This window comes from Sphaeramia orbicularis, chromosome 3 (genome assembly GCF_902148855.1).
Source record: "Sphaeramia orbicularis chromosome 3, fSphaOr1.1, whole genome shotgun sequence".
Classification (NCBI taxonomy): Eukaryota; Metazoa; Chordata; class Actinopteri; order Kurtiformes; family Apogonidae; genus Sphaeramia; species Sphaeramia orbicularis.
In genome coordinates, this window is record NC_043959.1 from 36,033,609 (window position 1) to 36,050,687 (window position 17,079).

Below are 17,079 nucleotides of genomic sequence, written 5' to 3' on the forward strand. Positions count from 1 at the left end.
TATGAGTGTCCTGTTAAGGGTTAATGTTGCCTATTTTTTAGACTTGTGTCAAATTTCTTTTGTAAGTTTCAGAACCTGAATTAACCCATAAAGACCCAGTGTTACTTTTGCGGCAGTTCCAAAATATTTTTTTTTCTCTATATTTAAGTTTTCTTAAGTGTTTTATCAAAATTTATTATGACATAATCCTTTGTATTTTGTGTTTTTTCAATGAACATCAGATATTTTCCAATAGTAAATTTATTGATCATGTAGATGGTCATTAAAACTTAGATTAAAGTTGAGGGTTTTTATATCAGAAAAAGAGAAAACTGAAGAAAAAGTAACTTTTTCAGCAAAATCTGTCATTAAGTGAATATAAACCCAGTGTGTCCATCCACTGTCATTTATCCAACTCCATGGGTTTTACTGATGAATCAATGCTGTAGAAGATGACAGTGTTTCTACAATAACTACAGAGCATCTGAATGTCCAAATGGGTCATATCTGATGGCCATGAAAAGATGAATAATTGCATTTTACACCAATTACTGACATGGATTGATAGAGTTAGTGGATCAGAAGTCATTAAACATTTTAGATCAGTAGATGGTTTTGGTCGTCAGTGGCTGCTTGGGTCTTTATAAGTTAAACTTATTGGTATTAAATGTTTTGGACAATTCCATCAACTGAATTACTTTCTTCCAAGACATTCAACTACAGAAATTAAATTTTTCAATCCAAATATTTGGAATGATTCCCTTTTTCTTTGGTTTTTGTGTGTGAAAGTTTGGGAATGTAGAGGAGTCAGATCACATTAATGGTTTTTGTTGTATCTTCCTGAACGTCTTATGAGGTAACACATCAGCTGAACACAACTTTTCTGTGGTTTATTCTTAAACAAGGCCTTTCTTTTTGATGTTTTCACCCAAAATACAAGTGTTTCTGAAGAAAATATAATTGAACCCATTCATTGTGTAGAGCCATAGAAAAATGTTTGTTTGTTTTTATGTCTTATTCTAGAATCTACTGACAGTATTCCTACCAAATTCCAAATAAAATCATGAAGGACTGATTTGCAGAAAAAGGTCAAAATAATAAATCATGCAATATTTTCAGAAATTAAGTTCATAATAACTTTCAAGGAACAGAATATATATATATATATATATATATATATATATATATATATATATATATTTTTTTTTTTTTTTTTTTTTTTTTTCCTCATATCAGTTTTTGGTGGAATGATTCTGACTCAGTCATCATTTGTCATCTCAGTCTCCAGCAGTCATTGACTTTGCTGTTGGCTTCTTCATGTCACTCTGTGGTCTCTGGTGTCCATCCATGTTCTTCTGGATGGCAATACACAGCTTTTTCAATGGATTTCGGGTCAGAAAATTTAGACTGGTCTCTCTGTTGCAAATTTTAGGTCATTGCACACATCCAACAGTGCTATTCATAAACATAAGAAAAGCAGACATTCAGGTGTGTATATTAGATAATATCTTTGCATTTACAGTCGTGGAAAAAATTATTAGACCACCCTTGTTTTCTTCAATTTCTTGTTCATTTTAATGCCTGGTACAACTAAAGGTACATTTGTTTGGACAAATATAATGATAACAACAAAAATAGCTCTTAAGAGTTTAATTTCAGAGCTGATATCTAGTCATTTTCCATGTTTTCTTGATAATAACCAAAATCACTTCAGTTCTTACATCAATATCTATGGCATTGTACTGACAAAAACAGTGCTTTTAGGCATTCCATGTTTTCTTTTCTGTTTTAGTCACATGATACACACCGGAGTTAATACTTGATTGCATAACCATTATTACCTCTGCCAGGAAAACACTTTGCTTTGTGTGTTTGTGTGTGTGCGTGTGTGTGTTTGTTTGTTTGTTTGTTTGTTTGTTTGTTAGCAAGATAACTCAAAAAGTTATGGACGGATTTTCATGAAATTTTCAGGAAATGTTGATACTGGCACAAGGAAGAAATGATTTAATTTTGGTGGTGATCGGGGGGGGGGCAGATCTGTCTTGGCGGAGGTCTGCGCTCTCTGAGTGTTTTTCTTGTTTTGATGACTTTTGATGGTCTAATAATTTTTTCCGTAACTTCATATCAACCTTACGTAAAACTGTTTTTTTATGGCCCATATCTTGAGTCTAAACCATTGTCCATTATTTTCTCACATCCCAGAGGTTTTCAAAGACACACAGGTTTGGAATTTTGGAGAGGGTTCTTATTTTTTAAACTGAAACTGTTAGTACACCTATATCTAATATTTTGGTAAAAGTTGAGTTTAATCAAATCCTTGAAGTTTTATTGGATAAATACCTGAAAAATCAGAATGAGGGTAGCAAGCAGGAGGAAGGAGGCAAAGCAATGAACCTCGGTGCTGGTAACCAAAGATTCAGATTGTATGAGGTAATCCTGTGGCGAGCATATTTTCACTCATTTCCTGGCAGTGGTGGGACCTGTGTGCTCCAGAGGGAAGGTGTTCTTTTGTGCAGTGTAACAGAGCTCACCTCACAGTGGATCCCCTAGGGCTCCGCTACCTCTACACGCACACACACACATACACACACACACACACACACACTCAGCTCCCTGTGTCACAGGGTGGAACCCTCACACACATAAAGGCCGCTTTGTGCCCCAACTCATGGAGCTGTCAACCAACACCAGAGAGCTCCTCACACTGAACACCACTGTTCAGCTCACAGGAGAGCTCAGTCAGTGGGCAGACTGTGCTTTTATGCCCACCTACGCAAAATGTATCCACACCTCTGTCTTTGTACCCGATAAAAACTACTGTGGCTATTCTAATGATTTCTCTAAAAGGAGACATGACTATTCTATAGCCCTGGACAAGATTGGAAGGACAGTTGAGGTTTCTAGACCTGAACCCCAGTGAAAACCTCTGGAATGTGATCAAAAGGAAGATGGACAGACACGAGGCATCAAACAAAGCTTCAATTTTGCACCAGGAGTGGCATAAAGTTTCCAATGACGATGTGAAAGACTGGTGGAGAGGATGCTAAGAGATCAAATCTGATTGAAATTCAAGGTCATTTGATCAAATATTGATTGGTGAACCCTTGAAAAAAGTTCTTATAAAAACAGTTCATTGCTTAAAAATATTACAGATTTATTTTCTTTGCATTATGGAAGCATTGTGGGGGTTTCTTTCTGCAAATAAATGCAGTAAATACATTTATTTGGGCTTTGTTTTCACCTCTGTGGCTTGTTATGTTTGTTTCATGAAACACAATAAAACCGCTGGTCTCTTCAGTTTTTCCAGAGATGGTAATTAGAAGGTGTGACATCCATGAGGTTTAATGAGTAAATACTATATAACCTAGAAGTGAAAAAAGAAAGGATGACTTGAACTTTTCTCAGGGGACTGAGCCAGCAACACAACTTTAACAAGGAAGAAGTAGAAAGTGTATGAGCTGCTTTTGACTAAAACACACCCACTCACCTGCAGGAATCCCAGGGAGATGACAGCAGCACTGCCTGTCACACATTTCCAACCTCACACATGTAGGGCCATCATTAGTAACTTTTCAGGCTATAATTACACAATTTCCCAGTACACATGCAAAGCCAACCGTCATCCTAAACTGGTTATTAAGCCATCAGTACCCATGACATTGTCCAAAAGCTAACACACACGTTTTCCCAAAAAACTCCTGGTCTAAAGTGCTGTGAAAAGCATTTTCATGCTTCAAGTCTTTCCCTTCCATCTGTCTACTAAGCAAAGAAAAGAAATGCTGAGGCTTTAATTAACAAGCCTGGTTATATAACAGCCAGGTAACATCTACTGGAGGAAGAACAGAACATCTCAAGTATTTAACAAAAAGAAAAATAAACTGACCTCCACAATATAAAGCCAATTAACTGAGCTCCTCCAGGAGACAGGACATACAGTATAATACTGCAGCTCTGAAGCTCTTTTGTCTACCTAGTTTGATAGTTAGAGGAAGATTCACACTTCATATTAAGTATTTTCAGGCGAGTTCCTGTAATCAGCCTACTTTATGCTCCAATTAGCCTGAATGTTGTACAATATGACACCACAGGGTGCAGTCTCCACATTCATCTGAGCAGCCGAGCAGTTGGGTTCAAGTTATTCAACCTAAAGGCCTGTTTAAACCTCATCTTCCAAAATATGGACATTTAGCTTCAATGGCACACATCTCACAGGATTTCTGCAAAAATATGCCCTCAGTCTGATTATTTCTGCACCTCCAGCTCACTGGTTTAGTCAGAGAACATTTCAGTGAAAGACAATGAAATACTAGTGGCTCATTAAATACTAAATAAAGGCTGGGTTTAGGCTTTTAAAGTATACTATATTAGCCCAAATTTGTACATTTCCAGCTGAATCTAGATCTGAAAATTAAGTGGACATCCCCACAGCATCCCTCACTGATCCTTGTGTAGTATTTCCAGGATTGTTTATGTGTTGGAGGTTCAGTAAAAGGGTCAGTACCAAGGGAGCTGACTCACCAGTGACTGTACAGTTATCACTGTTCACTATCTTCCCATAGTGTTTATACTCATGTCTCCAGACTTTTGGTATCAGAATCAGGTTTTCAGTGTCCTGTTTGATGAAATGTTAGTGGTTGTAATGTTCCTCTGGGGCCTTAGACTATCTGACCATTAGTGTATGAAGCTGTCTCCCCGGGGGCAGAATCTGTCACATGACAAGCTAAAGGTTTGCGTGCAAGGACATAATTATACAACAGCATTTCATTTACTGTGCCCCAAGCACATATTTTATATTTAAAGCATTTAATGTTGCGTTTAACAATGCTTTGTAGGAGTTTTCCTCCTACTTAAGTTCTTAGGTCATAGTTTTTATTAGGTTGTATGATTTATTATCTTAACATGCAGCTGTTTTGAAGTGTTCTGAGACTGCGGGTTGATATTTACTGCTATGTAAATCTACTGAAGTACCATTTTAATGACAATGTTACAGGGATTTGCTGATAAAGGAGTGCAGAAATCCACTAATCCAGGGATCTCTGGATGATCAAATGCTGCCAACAGAAGACTTGAAAAGTCACAGGGAGGACAAAGGGGATTTGTAATGTGTATTTAGACCAAGTATAAGAGTCAATTGTAGGTGAAGTGTAAGTGTCAATCATTTATATGAGATACACATAAAAGTCTAACCTACAACCCACACACTTTGAAACTGACTGCAGTGTTGTCAAAGTCAAATTATTCTTGACCTATTCTCCACATGGACCCATTTACACTTTACACATGCTAACTTCTTATTTTTATTATGTCATATTTTTAAACCAATTACTGGCTGAGCAAAAAAAAAAAAAACCCTTCAATTTTACTCCATTAGTCTGGCAGTTTCTGAATACATGTTCTTAAACTGTCTATATTAATGTATTCCTGTAGACTTTCATTGACACCTGGTACTTTTAGTTGTAGAAGCACAATATCAGAGCAATTAGAGGGTGAAAAATGTGATTTTTAAATAAACACAATGAAATATTTAAAATTAAAATGTGAAAGACAGAAAAAAGACATTTTTTGCAGTTAGCTACAAAACCACTTTATTGAAAAAGCAGATTATGTCATCTACAGTTAAATGATACATCCCGATTTTTAATACATTAAATAACTTTAAACTTTTTCATGTTTAGATAAATAGATCTAGTTTCCTTTTTTTATGAACCATCTAGGTAATCAAAACACTTACAGCGATACAAAAGATGTGACAGGTGTCAGGATGTGCTTATTGGAACTACCAGTAGGAGAAGAGGCTCTCTTCTCTTTCCAAGTGATTTTTGACAGAATAATAAAATAAAAAACTAGTCTCTTTATGTACAGGGCAACTAGCTGTGTGCTATGCAATAGAAACTGAAGTAGTACATTTAAAAAAATGTGAATTAAGACATCTTTAAAGAGGATAGACTCTGGTCTTATTAACATTATGTTCTTGGGGTTGATATTGTGCAGATAAATCGAGAAAATGCCATTGTCTCATTCAAGTATAGCACACATTACTTGACCAGAACCCTTGTACAAAGTTGAGGTTAAATGCATCAAATGACAAGGGGAATGTCTCACCTTTGCAATCCTTTTCTTTTCTGCATTCAAAAATATACAATGGAGAGGAGAACATACACTAATCATTATTACATTCGAATGAATCTCATTACATCAGGTTACATTAGAAAGCACTTTCTGCCTGTGTCGACCCCTGCCTGCAATCTGTTTCAGTCTTTTTTTTATTTATTCTTATTTTTTACACATTCAGTAGTATTTATTCAGACCTGCACATGCTGCTGTGTGAATAAGAGCTAGGTTGGCATTTGTGACTAATAGTTAGCGGCTGTTTTATTCTGCTTTGCAGCTACAAAACCATTTAAATGATCAGATTTGAGGGGTGAAGGGGATGCCGACCCTCTAAACCAGGGGGGTCAAACATATGGCCCATGGACCAAAACCGTCCTGTGGGATGAATTTGTGAAATGCAAAAATTTCACTGAAGATATTAACAATCAAGGATGACAAAATAATTTTAGTGCAGGGGTCACACAGACCAATTCAGCCTCAAGTGTGTCAGACCAGCAAAATTATAACATAACCTATAAATAATGACTACTTATTTTGGTGTAAAGTAAAATAACATGAAAATTTTTACATTTGCAAACTATCCTCTCAGAAAAAAATGTGAATAACCTTAACAAATATGAAAAACCCGAAATGTCTTAAAAGAAGTAAGTGCAATTTAAACAGTATTCTGCCAGTTACTAAATGTTTAGTGCCTTTGTAGATCCACTGTGATCTGTAAGCTTTCATGTACATGTGAAAATGACAAAAGGAGGCATAATATTGTTGAAATTGCACTTCATTGTCTAAAGAAATTTCAGGTTATTCACATTTTTAAAGGATAGTTTGTTCATGTAAACATATTCATAATGTAATCTGACTTTTTCACTCTAAAACAAAGACAAAAGTTTGGAGGTGTCTTTATTTATAGGTTATGTTATTATTTTACTGGTCTATCCCACTAGAGATCATATGGGTTGAATGTGGCCCCTGAACTAAAATGAGTCTGACCCCCACCCCCCCCATCCCTGTTCTAAACTGTGGAAACAAACCTCACCAATGTGGAAGCAAAATCAAACAAACCCAAACAATTAGACACAAACGTATGGAATGAGCAGTCATCGAAATGGTCAGAGAGAGGAGGGATCGATGTGTTGGATGCTGCACTGCCCTGCAATCACAGTGGGTGGTTGTACCATGGCCCTGCCACAAGTACACACGCACACACACACACACACACACACACACACACACACACACTCACACACAAACAGACACTCACAACATTTATACAGTATTTAAAATATACACACATACTTGGAAGCCATCTGCAGAAATGTGCAGCAGCAATCTGAGTGAGGCTGAGTTTTCCTCATTTCAACTTCCATATGAAGGGTGTTGTATTTAATCCTTTTAATGCCAATAATAAAAAAAACACAAGCGTACTGATGTCAGAAGCCTGAAAATAAAGTGGTGTGCGATGAGTTTTTCCAGCAGCACCACAGCTTTAGGATTCAAGTTTTTTTTCCATCTCATGTAGTTTTTGTTTTGCATATTAACACATACACACAGTACTAACTGCAACACACTCACACATCTGATACAAACACACATGCATGACAACCAGCAAGGGAAACATGACGGACTCCCAGAAAACACGGCTGGGACCAGCAGCTCCAGGTTTTCGGGGACATCCGACCATAAAAACACAGCAGCAGACAACATGGCAGACCAGAGCGAGACACACAAACATACCTGTTCTGTCTTAAGGCATGCGGATAAGTGGAGGTTTCTGAAGTAACACACTGTGATCGCAGTGCTCATATGACAAAAACCAGTGTCTGGAAAACAGTGTACTGAGCAGACCTGGGTACAAAGGTATTTGAAAATAATTCAGACCTGTGGGGCAGATCAGACAGAGCGAGAAGGTGTCAGAACACATTTGTGTTCCATGTGATAATGTTTTAAGTTACATATTTTATACTGAAGACAGCACACTGCTCTTCATTATTCAGTAAAAAGCACTTATCAATGCCTTATTCTGTGTGACCACAGTCTGCAGTTGTACCTCAATAACCTCCTTATTTCAGTTATAAAAAAGCGGTTACACATGATTTATGATCTTGTCCATCTTATTAGGCATATGCCATATCAGGAGGACAATCAAAGAAGATTAAGACTGTAATAAATCACTAATAAAGAGATACTATGTGCTACTCATGTATACACAAGTCAATGAGTTACTGGAACACATAAACAGTGAAGACTTTCCATTCAAATAAAAACAGGCTAGTCAGGAGATCTGTTTGATGAACACAGAGTTTCAGTGTTAAAAACTCACCGGTAAAAAATATCTATCTATCTGACACCCAAGGTGGAATAAAACATTACATGCAAATACAGTTTGAACCAGATCTGCTCCTAAAAAAGGCCTCTGTATCTCTGAATGACAGACAGATATGTAGAGACTCTGTGTCCTGAAGGAGAAATGATACATCAGACCCAAACACTTCAGAGGATTCAGACTGTGCGACACACACAATATTCCACCTCTGACTCTTTCATGAGCACAGCAACAAAAAAAACAAGAATCTAAATCTAGGATCTTATGTGGAAAACATCTGCAAAATATATATTCATATATAAAAGACAATCTATGTGCTTCTAAAATTTTCTTTTTCTGTCATAATATAATCATTAATTAAGACACTGCTTGTGAATCTCTCAAGGTCTCATCTAAGACGTCTACGTGGAATGTCAGTCGGTCCTCCAGCTCTGTGGCAGTGCCACTGGTGCTACGGTGCATCTGTTATACTGGGGTAGGGAGCGATGAGCTAACAGGTCTTTTCTGTGTCACGATGCTGCACGGAGAGAGCCCGCTCTGAAGGCACAGCATGCCCACCCTGGGGCCTGTCCGGTCCAGCCAGCACTGGAATGTAATGGCTCGTTCCCTGGCCTTCCCGACACCGAGATCAGCAGCGTTCTCAGCCGTGACAGCACTGCTGAATTCATTGCGGTAAACCGCTTCAGTCAGAGCACAGGAATGAAAAACATGGAAAGGAAGAGAGGGAAGCAAAAAGAGAGAACATTTTGCCTTTTCTCTTCCAATTCAAAATCCTTCACTTTGAAGAATGTGCAGGGGTCAGGAGGTGTGACGTCACCAGGGGCCTCTGGGTGAGCCAGCATGTTGGCTTTGAGGGTCAGACACCCAAAAGGAAAGGGGAGGAAAAACCACAGATGGAGGGGAGGGAAGCTTTTTTCCCAGCCCTGTCATGTGACAGCAGAGCTTTTGGTGGGAGCTGCGCTGTGGGTGGAAGTCCACAGTTGGGCCGTCCAGTTAGAGGACAGGAGCAGAGGCTCCAGGGGCCACACAGAGGCTTCCCTGGAAATGCTGGGTGAACTGGCCAGAAGAGTCAGGCCTTTCTTCTGGTGGCTGGTGTTCTCAGGTCACAATGGAGAGAGGGCTTAGCTCCCGCCCACCCCTGTCCCCCTCACAGCTCCGTGACATGGAGAGGGTAGCTGGGGGGCGGGTGGGCAGGGACCTGGGATTGAAGTCGGTGGATGTGGCAGCCGTGGCAGAGAAGGTGGCCTTCCAGTGGGTAACAGCGGTGGCCCTCCTCATCATTCAGCTGAAGAGCACAGTCCTGAGAGGGCAACAGGAAGACACAAACATGAACACAACATGGAGACAATAACTAAACCCAGATGTGAGTCTGCCTGGTTTCACATGAGCCCTATTTTAGATGATGTTTTAGGGCTTTCTCTGCCTTTATGTGAAAGTGGAACATAGAGACCAGCAGGAAGTGTGAGGACAGACTGCGATGGAATAACATGCAACAAATGGATTTGTCAGGACAGAATCAAACTGAGGACTAAGGCGAGATGTACCAAACCCCCTAAACTCTCAGGTTCTCACACAAGACCATCACAGATATCACACTATACTGCTGTTAAGAATATACAATCGCGGAAAAAATTATTAGACCATCAAAAGTCATCAAAAACAATGGTTATGCCATCAAGTACTAACTCCTGTGTGTATCATGTGACTAAAACAGACAGAAAAGAAAACATGGAATGCCTAAAAACACTGTTTTTGGCAGTACAATGCCATAGCTATTGATGTAAGAACTGAAGTGATTTTGATTATTATCAAGAAAACATGGAAAATGTCTAGATATCAGCTCTGAAATTAAACTCTTATGAGCTATTTGTGCTGTTATCATTATATTTGACCAAACAAATGACCTTTAGTTGTACCAGGCATTAAAATGAACAAGAAATTGAAGAAAACAGGGGTGGTCTAATAATTTTTTCCACAACTCTATACTGCTGTCCATTGGCTGGTCAATAAAAAGACACACTGGCATAAATTATGTCTATTTGTTTGTTATGTGCATGTTATGACTGTTTGATCCAGTTGTAGATGGACACAAACTGGGAAATGTGATCAGTTTTTGGGTTAGAAACAGAACACCAATGTCCTCAATGTTTGTAACATTTATGCAGAACAACAGAGAATGAATAAAGGCAAAACATTCTCGGACTAGATGTGATCTGTCCATTTTCACAATTAACCATTTCAATTTGTTAACATAACGTGCCCAGACTTGAAAACCCTCGGTCCATGCCAAAGTTTTTGCACATACTGACAGACGACGAACTGATGACAATACCCCGTGGCGAGGGCCAGTCGTCCCATTATGACTGAAAGGTGTTTCCTTCAGTGTGATCACATTCATCACTTACAGACCTCAGAGTCTTCTTCAAAGTCCAAACAGGTGGTGTTCAGTGTTCAGAGAGGCATTCTCAACAACTGACCTCCCCTCCCTGACAGATCCCAGTCTCATCTTGTGCAACTTTTTGGGTATTTTTTAACGTCTGCATCACTTGAGAACAACAGAGGCTCTGCAGTTTGTGTTCTCCTCTGAATGGATGCACTGAACTCTGAACCTGCAGAAGAATTCTGTGAATGAACTGGGATAGACCCTGAACATGCTGCAGAGGTTATATAAACTGTCTGGCTGAAGTGGTTCAGAGCCTGATAAGAAGCTGAAAATCATCTATTCAATATTATTTTTTTCACTTTGCGCTTGTGCATACATAATCTTCACTGTATCTGCTGTTTTACACTACTGCAACTTTTGGAAAATGTTAAAACCTGAAAAAAAAATCCTACCTTAGACACAGCTTGTGTGTTACAGTAACTGCCCTCTTTTCAGTATGTAATGAATATACCATCTGGAAGAATGATTCAGCTCTGGACTTTACCCTTCCTCTGTCCACAAACCCCCTCAGAGTTCAGCTGAATGATTACCCATGGCTTACATAATGACCTGATCCATTTGTACATAGCGGAATGTCAGCCATGCAGAGGAGTTAGCCTGTCTTACACTGCTTATGAAGACAGTAAACAGTATCACTTTGAGATTTAAAAAAAAAAAAAAGAAAAAAAAAAGAATGAATGAAAAAATGAAAAAATGAGGATTTCTGCATGGAGGTGTGACATCTTGGTTTAACTAGATTTTTGTGACAGAAGTCACACTTGAACTACAAACCTTCTGACGGATCTGAGGGAGTTCACAAGTCTGGTTTAAGCAACAAAGTCCCCAGCTGAGTTCAGAGCTCAGCGCTGGAATGCGCTTTGTCAATGAGTCACAATGTTGAGCTGTAACCTTGAGCTGGTATCCGTCTGTGTGTTTTTGTGTGTGTGTGTGTGTGTGTGTGTCTCTCTCATTCATTCCCTGAGAGACTTTAGCGGTGATTCACACTCACCGGTGCAAAACAGAGTCTAGTTTCATCCCACAATTTGCCGCTCTTACCATAGTTCACTGTGTCTGGGGGACTGAGAGGATATGCACGTTTGTGTGTGTGTGTGTGTGTGTGTGTGTGTGTGCGTGTGTGTCATTTGTTTCACAACAGCCAGGAAAGTTGATTCATACCCAGTGATACTAAATCACTCTACTCAGATCACATGTACGGTATGATGCTCTTACTCATCCCCTGTGTGAGACTGTAAACAGAGTATCGGCAGGAGGAGGGGTCTCACCTCACAGTGGTAACACTCCACATGGTAGTCCTTGTCCATGGATACAACTCGAATGGTTTCCTCCGAGCCCTGATGGAACACACATACATACACACACACACACACACACACACACACATACATACACACACACACACACACACACATTACATCAGCCCAGTGTCTCAATAAGGTGACGGTCCAATAACCAGCAGGTCCTGAAGTAACACAACAACAACCTGCTCCCCTTCAGACCTGCTGGTTTTATGTCCAACAAGAGGCAGTTTTTATAATGTTTTAATACAGATTTCTTTGCTTAAAGGGGTCATATTTTGCTAAACCCAAATTTATTAGTCTTTGGTACATTTATTTGTGTATTTGGACCCTAATAGTTCAAAAAATCTGAATTTGAACTCTCCAGGTGCTGCAAAGCTATCATTATATTCATTTTCGAGTAGATTTCCACAACCCATTTTAATTCCTTCTTTATTTGTTGCGTCTATGACTAGTTACGTCATGACATTTGCACATATAAGGTCAAGACTTCCCTCTCTGACTACACCATAATTGTTTGTCAGCAGCAGCAGTTGTAGTCCATACTGAAAATATGTAAACTTTGAGCCAATTACCTAAAATGTTCAGTTGTTGGTTGTATTAATGAACACAAGTGGCTGAATGGGACAGAGCAGCATGGTCAACAACCTGGAGGGGGTGGGGTCCTGTGCATTTAAAGGGCCAGCACTCAAAACGACCTTTCTGATATCATTACTCAGAAATAAGGTTAAAGATGGACCTGTGGAGTTTAATTAATGAAGAATTCAGATGCAAGCATAGCATTCACAGTTTATGTAGACCACAGGGAAATGTTTTAAAATGCATAATTCCATTTAAAAAAGCAAAATATCACTCCTTTAATTTCTGTTTTACAGCACTGGACAAAAGTCTCCTTTAGCTATGTTGTTTTCATAGACCTGTAATGAGCATTACATCTATTTCTTAATATTACTGTTACAGTAAAACAAGAAAATACGGGAAATATTGTGCACAGTATGAAATTTTTTTTTACAAAAAATATGGACTAAATGGCTCCCACAGGCAACAGTCAGTACTTAGTGTGACCTCAGCTCCCACAGCAAAAATATGTGAGACAATAACAACATTTTATTTTAAATAGATTAGGAAAAAAACAAGAATATTTTGTTTCAGACCAAGGTGTAAAAGAAGCTGCAATTTAATTTAAGCTTCACCACTGAGTTACCAAAATGCATAAACAAAATGAAAATAAAAATAATCTTCTTAGAGTTTTTTATTTGCCTGGTGGACATAATTATTACCAGTTTCATTTCACTCCAATAAACATTATTTTACACCATCAATGATGTCTTTCATTAGTTTATAACCTTGATGGTGCTGCTGGTTTTGTTTTGACCTGATGTGACTGGTGTACTTGTTTTCAGCGTTGCATATTACATAAAGTCAGTTCACTGAATTCCTGAAATGGGGCATATTTGTATCACATGAAAAGCTGAAAAGTGAAATACAGTATTTCTGAAGACAAACATATTCAAAGCTTTGCATATTCCTTTTCCATGTGTAACAAAAGGTGTGATTGTTCTTCAGATATTACATAGTGTGGGTTGTGTGTTTTTTTTTGTTTTTTTTACCTGGGCTGGAAGGATGGGCTGGTTGCAGGAGGCACATTTAGGAGCAAAAACCCTGTCAAGGAAAAAGACAGGAGAAAATTTAATTCAATTCAATTCCATTTATTTGTAGAGCCCTATATCACAACAAGGTTGCCTCACAGGGCTTTACAGGATTATCTGGATATGAAATAAAACACCAGTCAAATAAACAGCAGATGAAGGAACTTAGAGGCTAAAACAATCATATTAATGTGTTTAAACTCCTTTTAAGCTACACCAATATTATAAAGCTTACATATGAAGATTTGTCAGGATGAGACAGCAACTAGTAATATCAATTTTGTGTAGGGAAACATTGCGCAGATATGGGCTAATTAAATAATAAAGCAGCAAGAATAGAGTTACTCGTACAGACTGAATCATCTCTGTCTTCCAAACATCCTTTTTTAATGCTGAACTGCTTGTTTGGAAACACTGGGCTGCATTTTGTTAAAGAAGGGGTGTCAAACTCATGTTAGTTCAGGGGTCACATACAACATTCTTCTTCTCTTCCTGTCCCCCTCCCACAACTAATCCAGTGAAAAAGTTCCATCACGTGACCATGTGTACTGTGTTTGTAATGTCTTATGTCTGTGATGTATGTGCTTGCATTATTTCCACTGTAATTCTTTCGAAGGATTTGTGTTGGGCGCATGCGCACGCAGCGACCGGCAGTGAGCGAGAGCTTGCTGCAAAACAAATCTACCCACGGGTACAAATAAAGTCACCTTGAACCTTGAATCCAAATTGATTCAAAGCAGGCAGGACCAGTTAAATAATATCATAATAGCCTATAAATCAGACTCAGGCTCAGACTCAGCTATTGTCATGACTATCATCATTCAATTAATGTTACATGATAGAACCAAATATAGTTACGGGTCTCGGTTTTGTAGCACAGAAGGTAAAATGATAAAATATAAAATAAAATATATAAAAGGTAAATAGGGCAGACTAAAAACTACCATACAAAATTAATAATAACAAATAATAATGACTTCTATTATGACAACTCCAAATATAAATTATGAAATGTTCATATTTATATCTGTTCACCAAAATATGAATAACCTGAAAAAACTCAAATTTCTCCAGAAAAATAAGTGAAATTTAACAATATTATGCCTCAACTTATCATTTATAGATCTGCAGACAGATCAGATGTAGAAAGGCAAAAAACCTTAAGTGACGGGCATAATTAATTAATTAATTCAGTCATTAATTCATTCATTCATCTTCTGAACCAGCTTTATCCTCACTAGGGGGTCGCTGGAGCCTATCCCAGCTAACTATGGGTGAATGCGGGGTACACCCTGGACGAGTCACCAGTTCATCACAGGGCCTACATATAGAGACAAACAACCAATCACTGTCACATTCACACCAAAGGGCAATTTTTAGGTTGACCCATTAACCTATCGGCGCATGTCTTTGGATGGTGGGAGAAAGTACCTGGAGAGAACCTACACAAACATGGGGAGAACATGCAAACTCCACACAGAAAGGTCCCTGGTTGACAGGCATAATATTTTTTTTACATTTTGGAGTTTAGAACTAAAATGACTTAAACCTAGACTGTTCATATCTTAAATTTTTGGATTCCTCTATTAAGAGCTGGTTTTACTTGATAAAGGGTAATATGCATATAGACCCACGTAAACCCTTGGTTCATGCTACACACTTTAAATATTCTGTGTTAATCTTCTACAGCGAAAAAGGGTTTCTGAAAGGAAAGAAGGGAATGGGAAAAATACTTATTATTTCTCATTAACTCTATTTTAGGTTACTGTGTATATTTTTGTTATTTCTGTCATTGCTCCCCTGTATGAGTATGTTTATGTTTTTGTTTTGTTTTTTCATTTTTCTTTACATATATAGAAGTTATATACATGATGTAAAATGCTGATAAGATAATGCTGTCTGAAAATAATAAAAAGATAATTATACTTTTTTTTTTGCATTCCATGGGCCAGACTGGAACCTTTGGCCCGCCGGTTTTGGCTCGCGGACCATATGTTGGACACTGTTGTGCTAAAGCGTGATCACAGTTTTCCTTACGTGTGGTAGTCTTTGACACAGTAGATATTGTTCTCGACGTCCACTGTGAAAGGCACGCCATCTAGACCCTCTTTACACACCACGCAGCGGAAACAGCCGGGGTGATAGGACTTGCCCAGCGCCTGGAGGATCTACGAACAGCAACAGGAAAAAATAGGTAAACACAAGAAACACACGGTGTTACTGAAGCCGCTAAGGTTGAAAGAAACAACCCATCAGTATTAATACTAATGATCTCCTTTAAGTCTTACCATTTCCATGATGAGGTGACCACACACAAAGCACTTCTCGGCAGTCTGCTGGAAACCGGAATACTGAGGGTAAGATGACAAACAAAGGTTACTATCATCAGTAAAATCTGGACTTTACATTCCTTATCATCTCACCTATAGGACCTTTTATTTAAGGACCAAAAAATCTTTTACAGTCGTTGTCAAAAGTTTTGGGGATAACACAAGTTTTTTCTCATTTCTGAGGTACACTGAAGAACAATAGAAGCTTTATATAGGTTTCAAAGGAATTTAATGACAAAAAAAAAAAAAAAATCACATTTAAGCAAAGAATCCCTTTATGTCATTCCCACAACATTTGGTCATGGCTATAGTTATAATCCAAATACTTTTTTAGGACTGGATTTTTACATTTCCTCATAGCATGCATGATTTAAGCTGCACTATTTGCTAAATTTTTCACTGGAAATACATTCTCAGCATCAAACAGTAAAGACAATTTACAGCACATAGCCATGTAAAGCGTTGTTACTGGTATGAAATTGAATCCTACTATATAATGCACGTTCTGTGTCCGTCCGATCGATGTTGCAGCACAGGAGGGCGTTTGTACGGATTTTCTTCAGCCTTCACAGGCCCGATCGCCGCCAAACTCGCCAAATGAATAGAAACATTACCTGACTATCTACTAGGCACAATTTTATGTCTGTATTCAAATGTTGTGAGGTATGCTGGGCAATTTTAGCCTCTCATGCGATCATACGATGGCAACACGGGTACAATGCTGCTAGTACACATAAATCATTTGTTACCTGACAGAACAAATATCCCATGTCTCCATTACCTTTTCCCACTTCTTTACCACTACATTTTGATTCTAAGTATTAATAAACAGATGTACATGTATAGTATCTAGATGTTTGGGGGGTTTGCTTTAAAAGATTACTGCTAAAGATCCAAGTAAATAGAGCTTCAGAGATAAAAACATGACTTTTTGTTTGATTTATTTTTATTT

At 38.3% G+C, this 17,079-nt stretch overlaps 1 protein-coding gene across 1 annotated transcript in view; it reads right to left on the reverse strand.

Annotated features, from left to right (window-relative positions):
* Positions 1 to 8,052: 8,052 nt before the first annotated feature.
* The window catches only part of wtip (WT1 interacting protein), a 45,762-nt gene continuing 36,735 nt past the window's right edge, over positions 8,053 to 17,079 (reverse strand). Inside the window, exons 4-8 of the mRNA XM_030130855.1 lie at positions 16,086 to 16,148; positions 15,835 to 15,965; positions 13,759 to 13,810; positions 12,116 to 12,184; positions 8,053 to 9,710 (exon numbers count right to left, since the gene is read on the reverse strand). Coding sequence (XP_029986715.1) covers positions 9,558 to 9,710; positions 12,116 to 12,184; positions 13,759 to 13,810; positions 15,835 to 15,965; positions 16,086 to 16,148 — 468 coding nt within the window. The 3' untranslated portion in view covers positions 8,053 to 9,557. The remainder of the gene's footprint in view (positions 9,711 to 12,115; positions 12,185 to 13,758; positions 13,811 to 15,834; positions 15,966 to 16,085; positions 16,149 to 17,079) is intronic.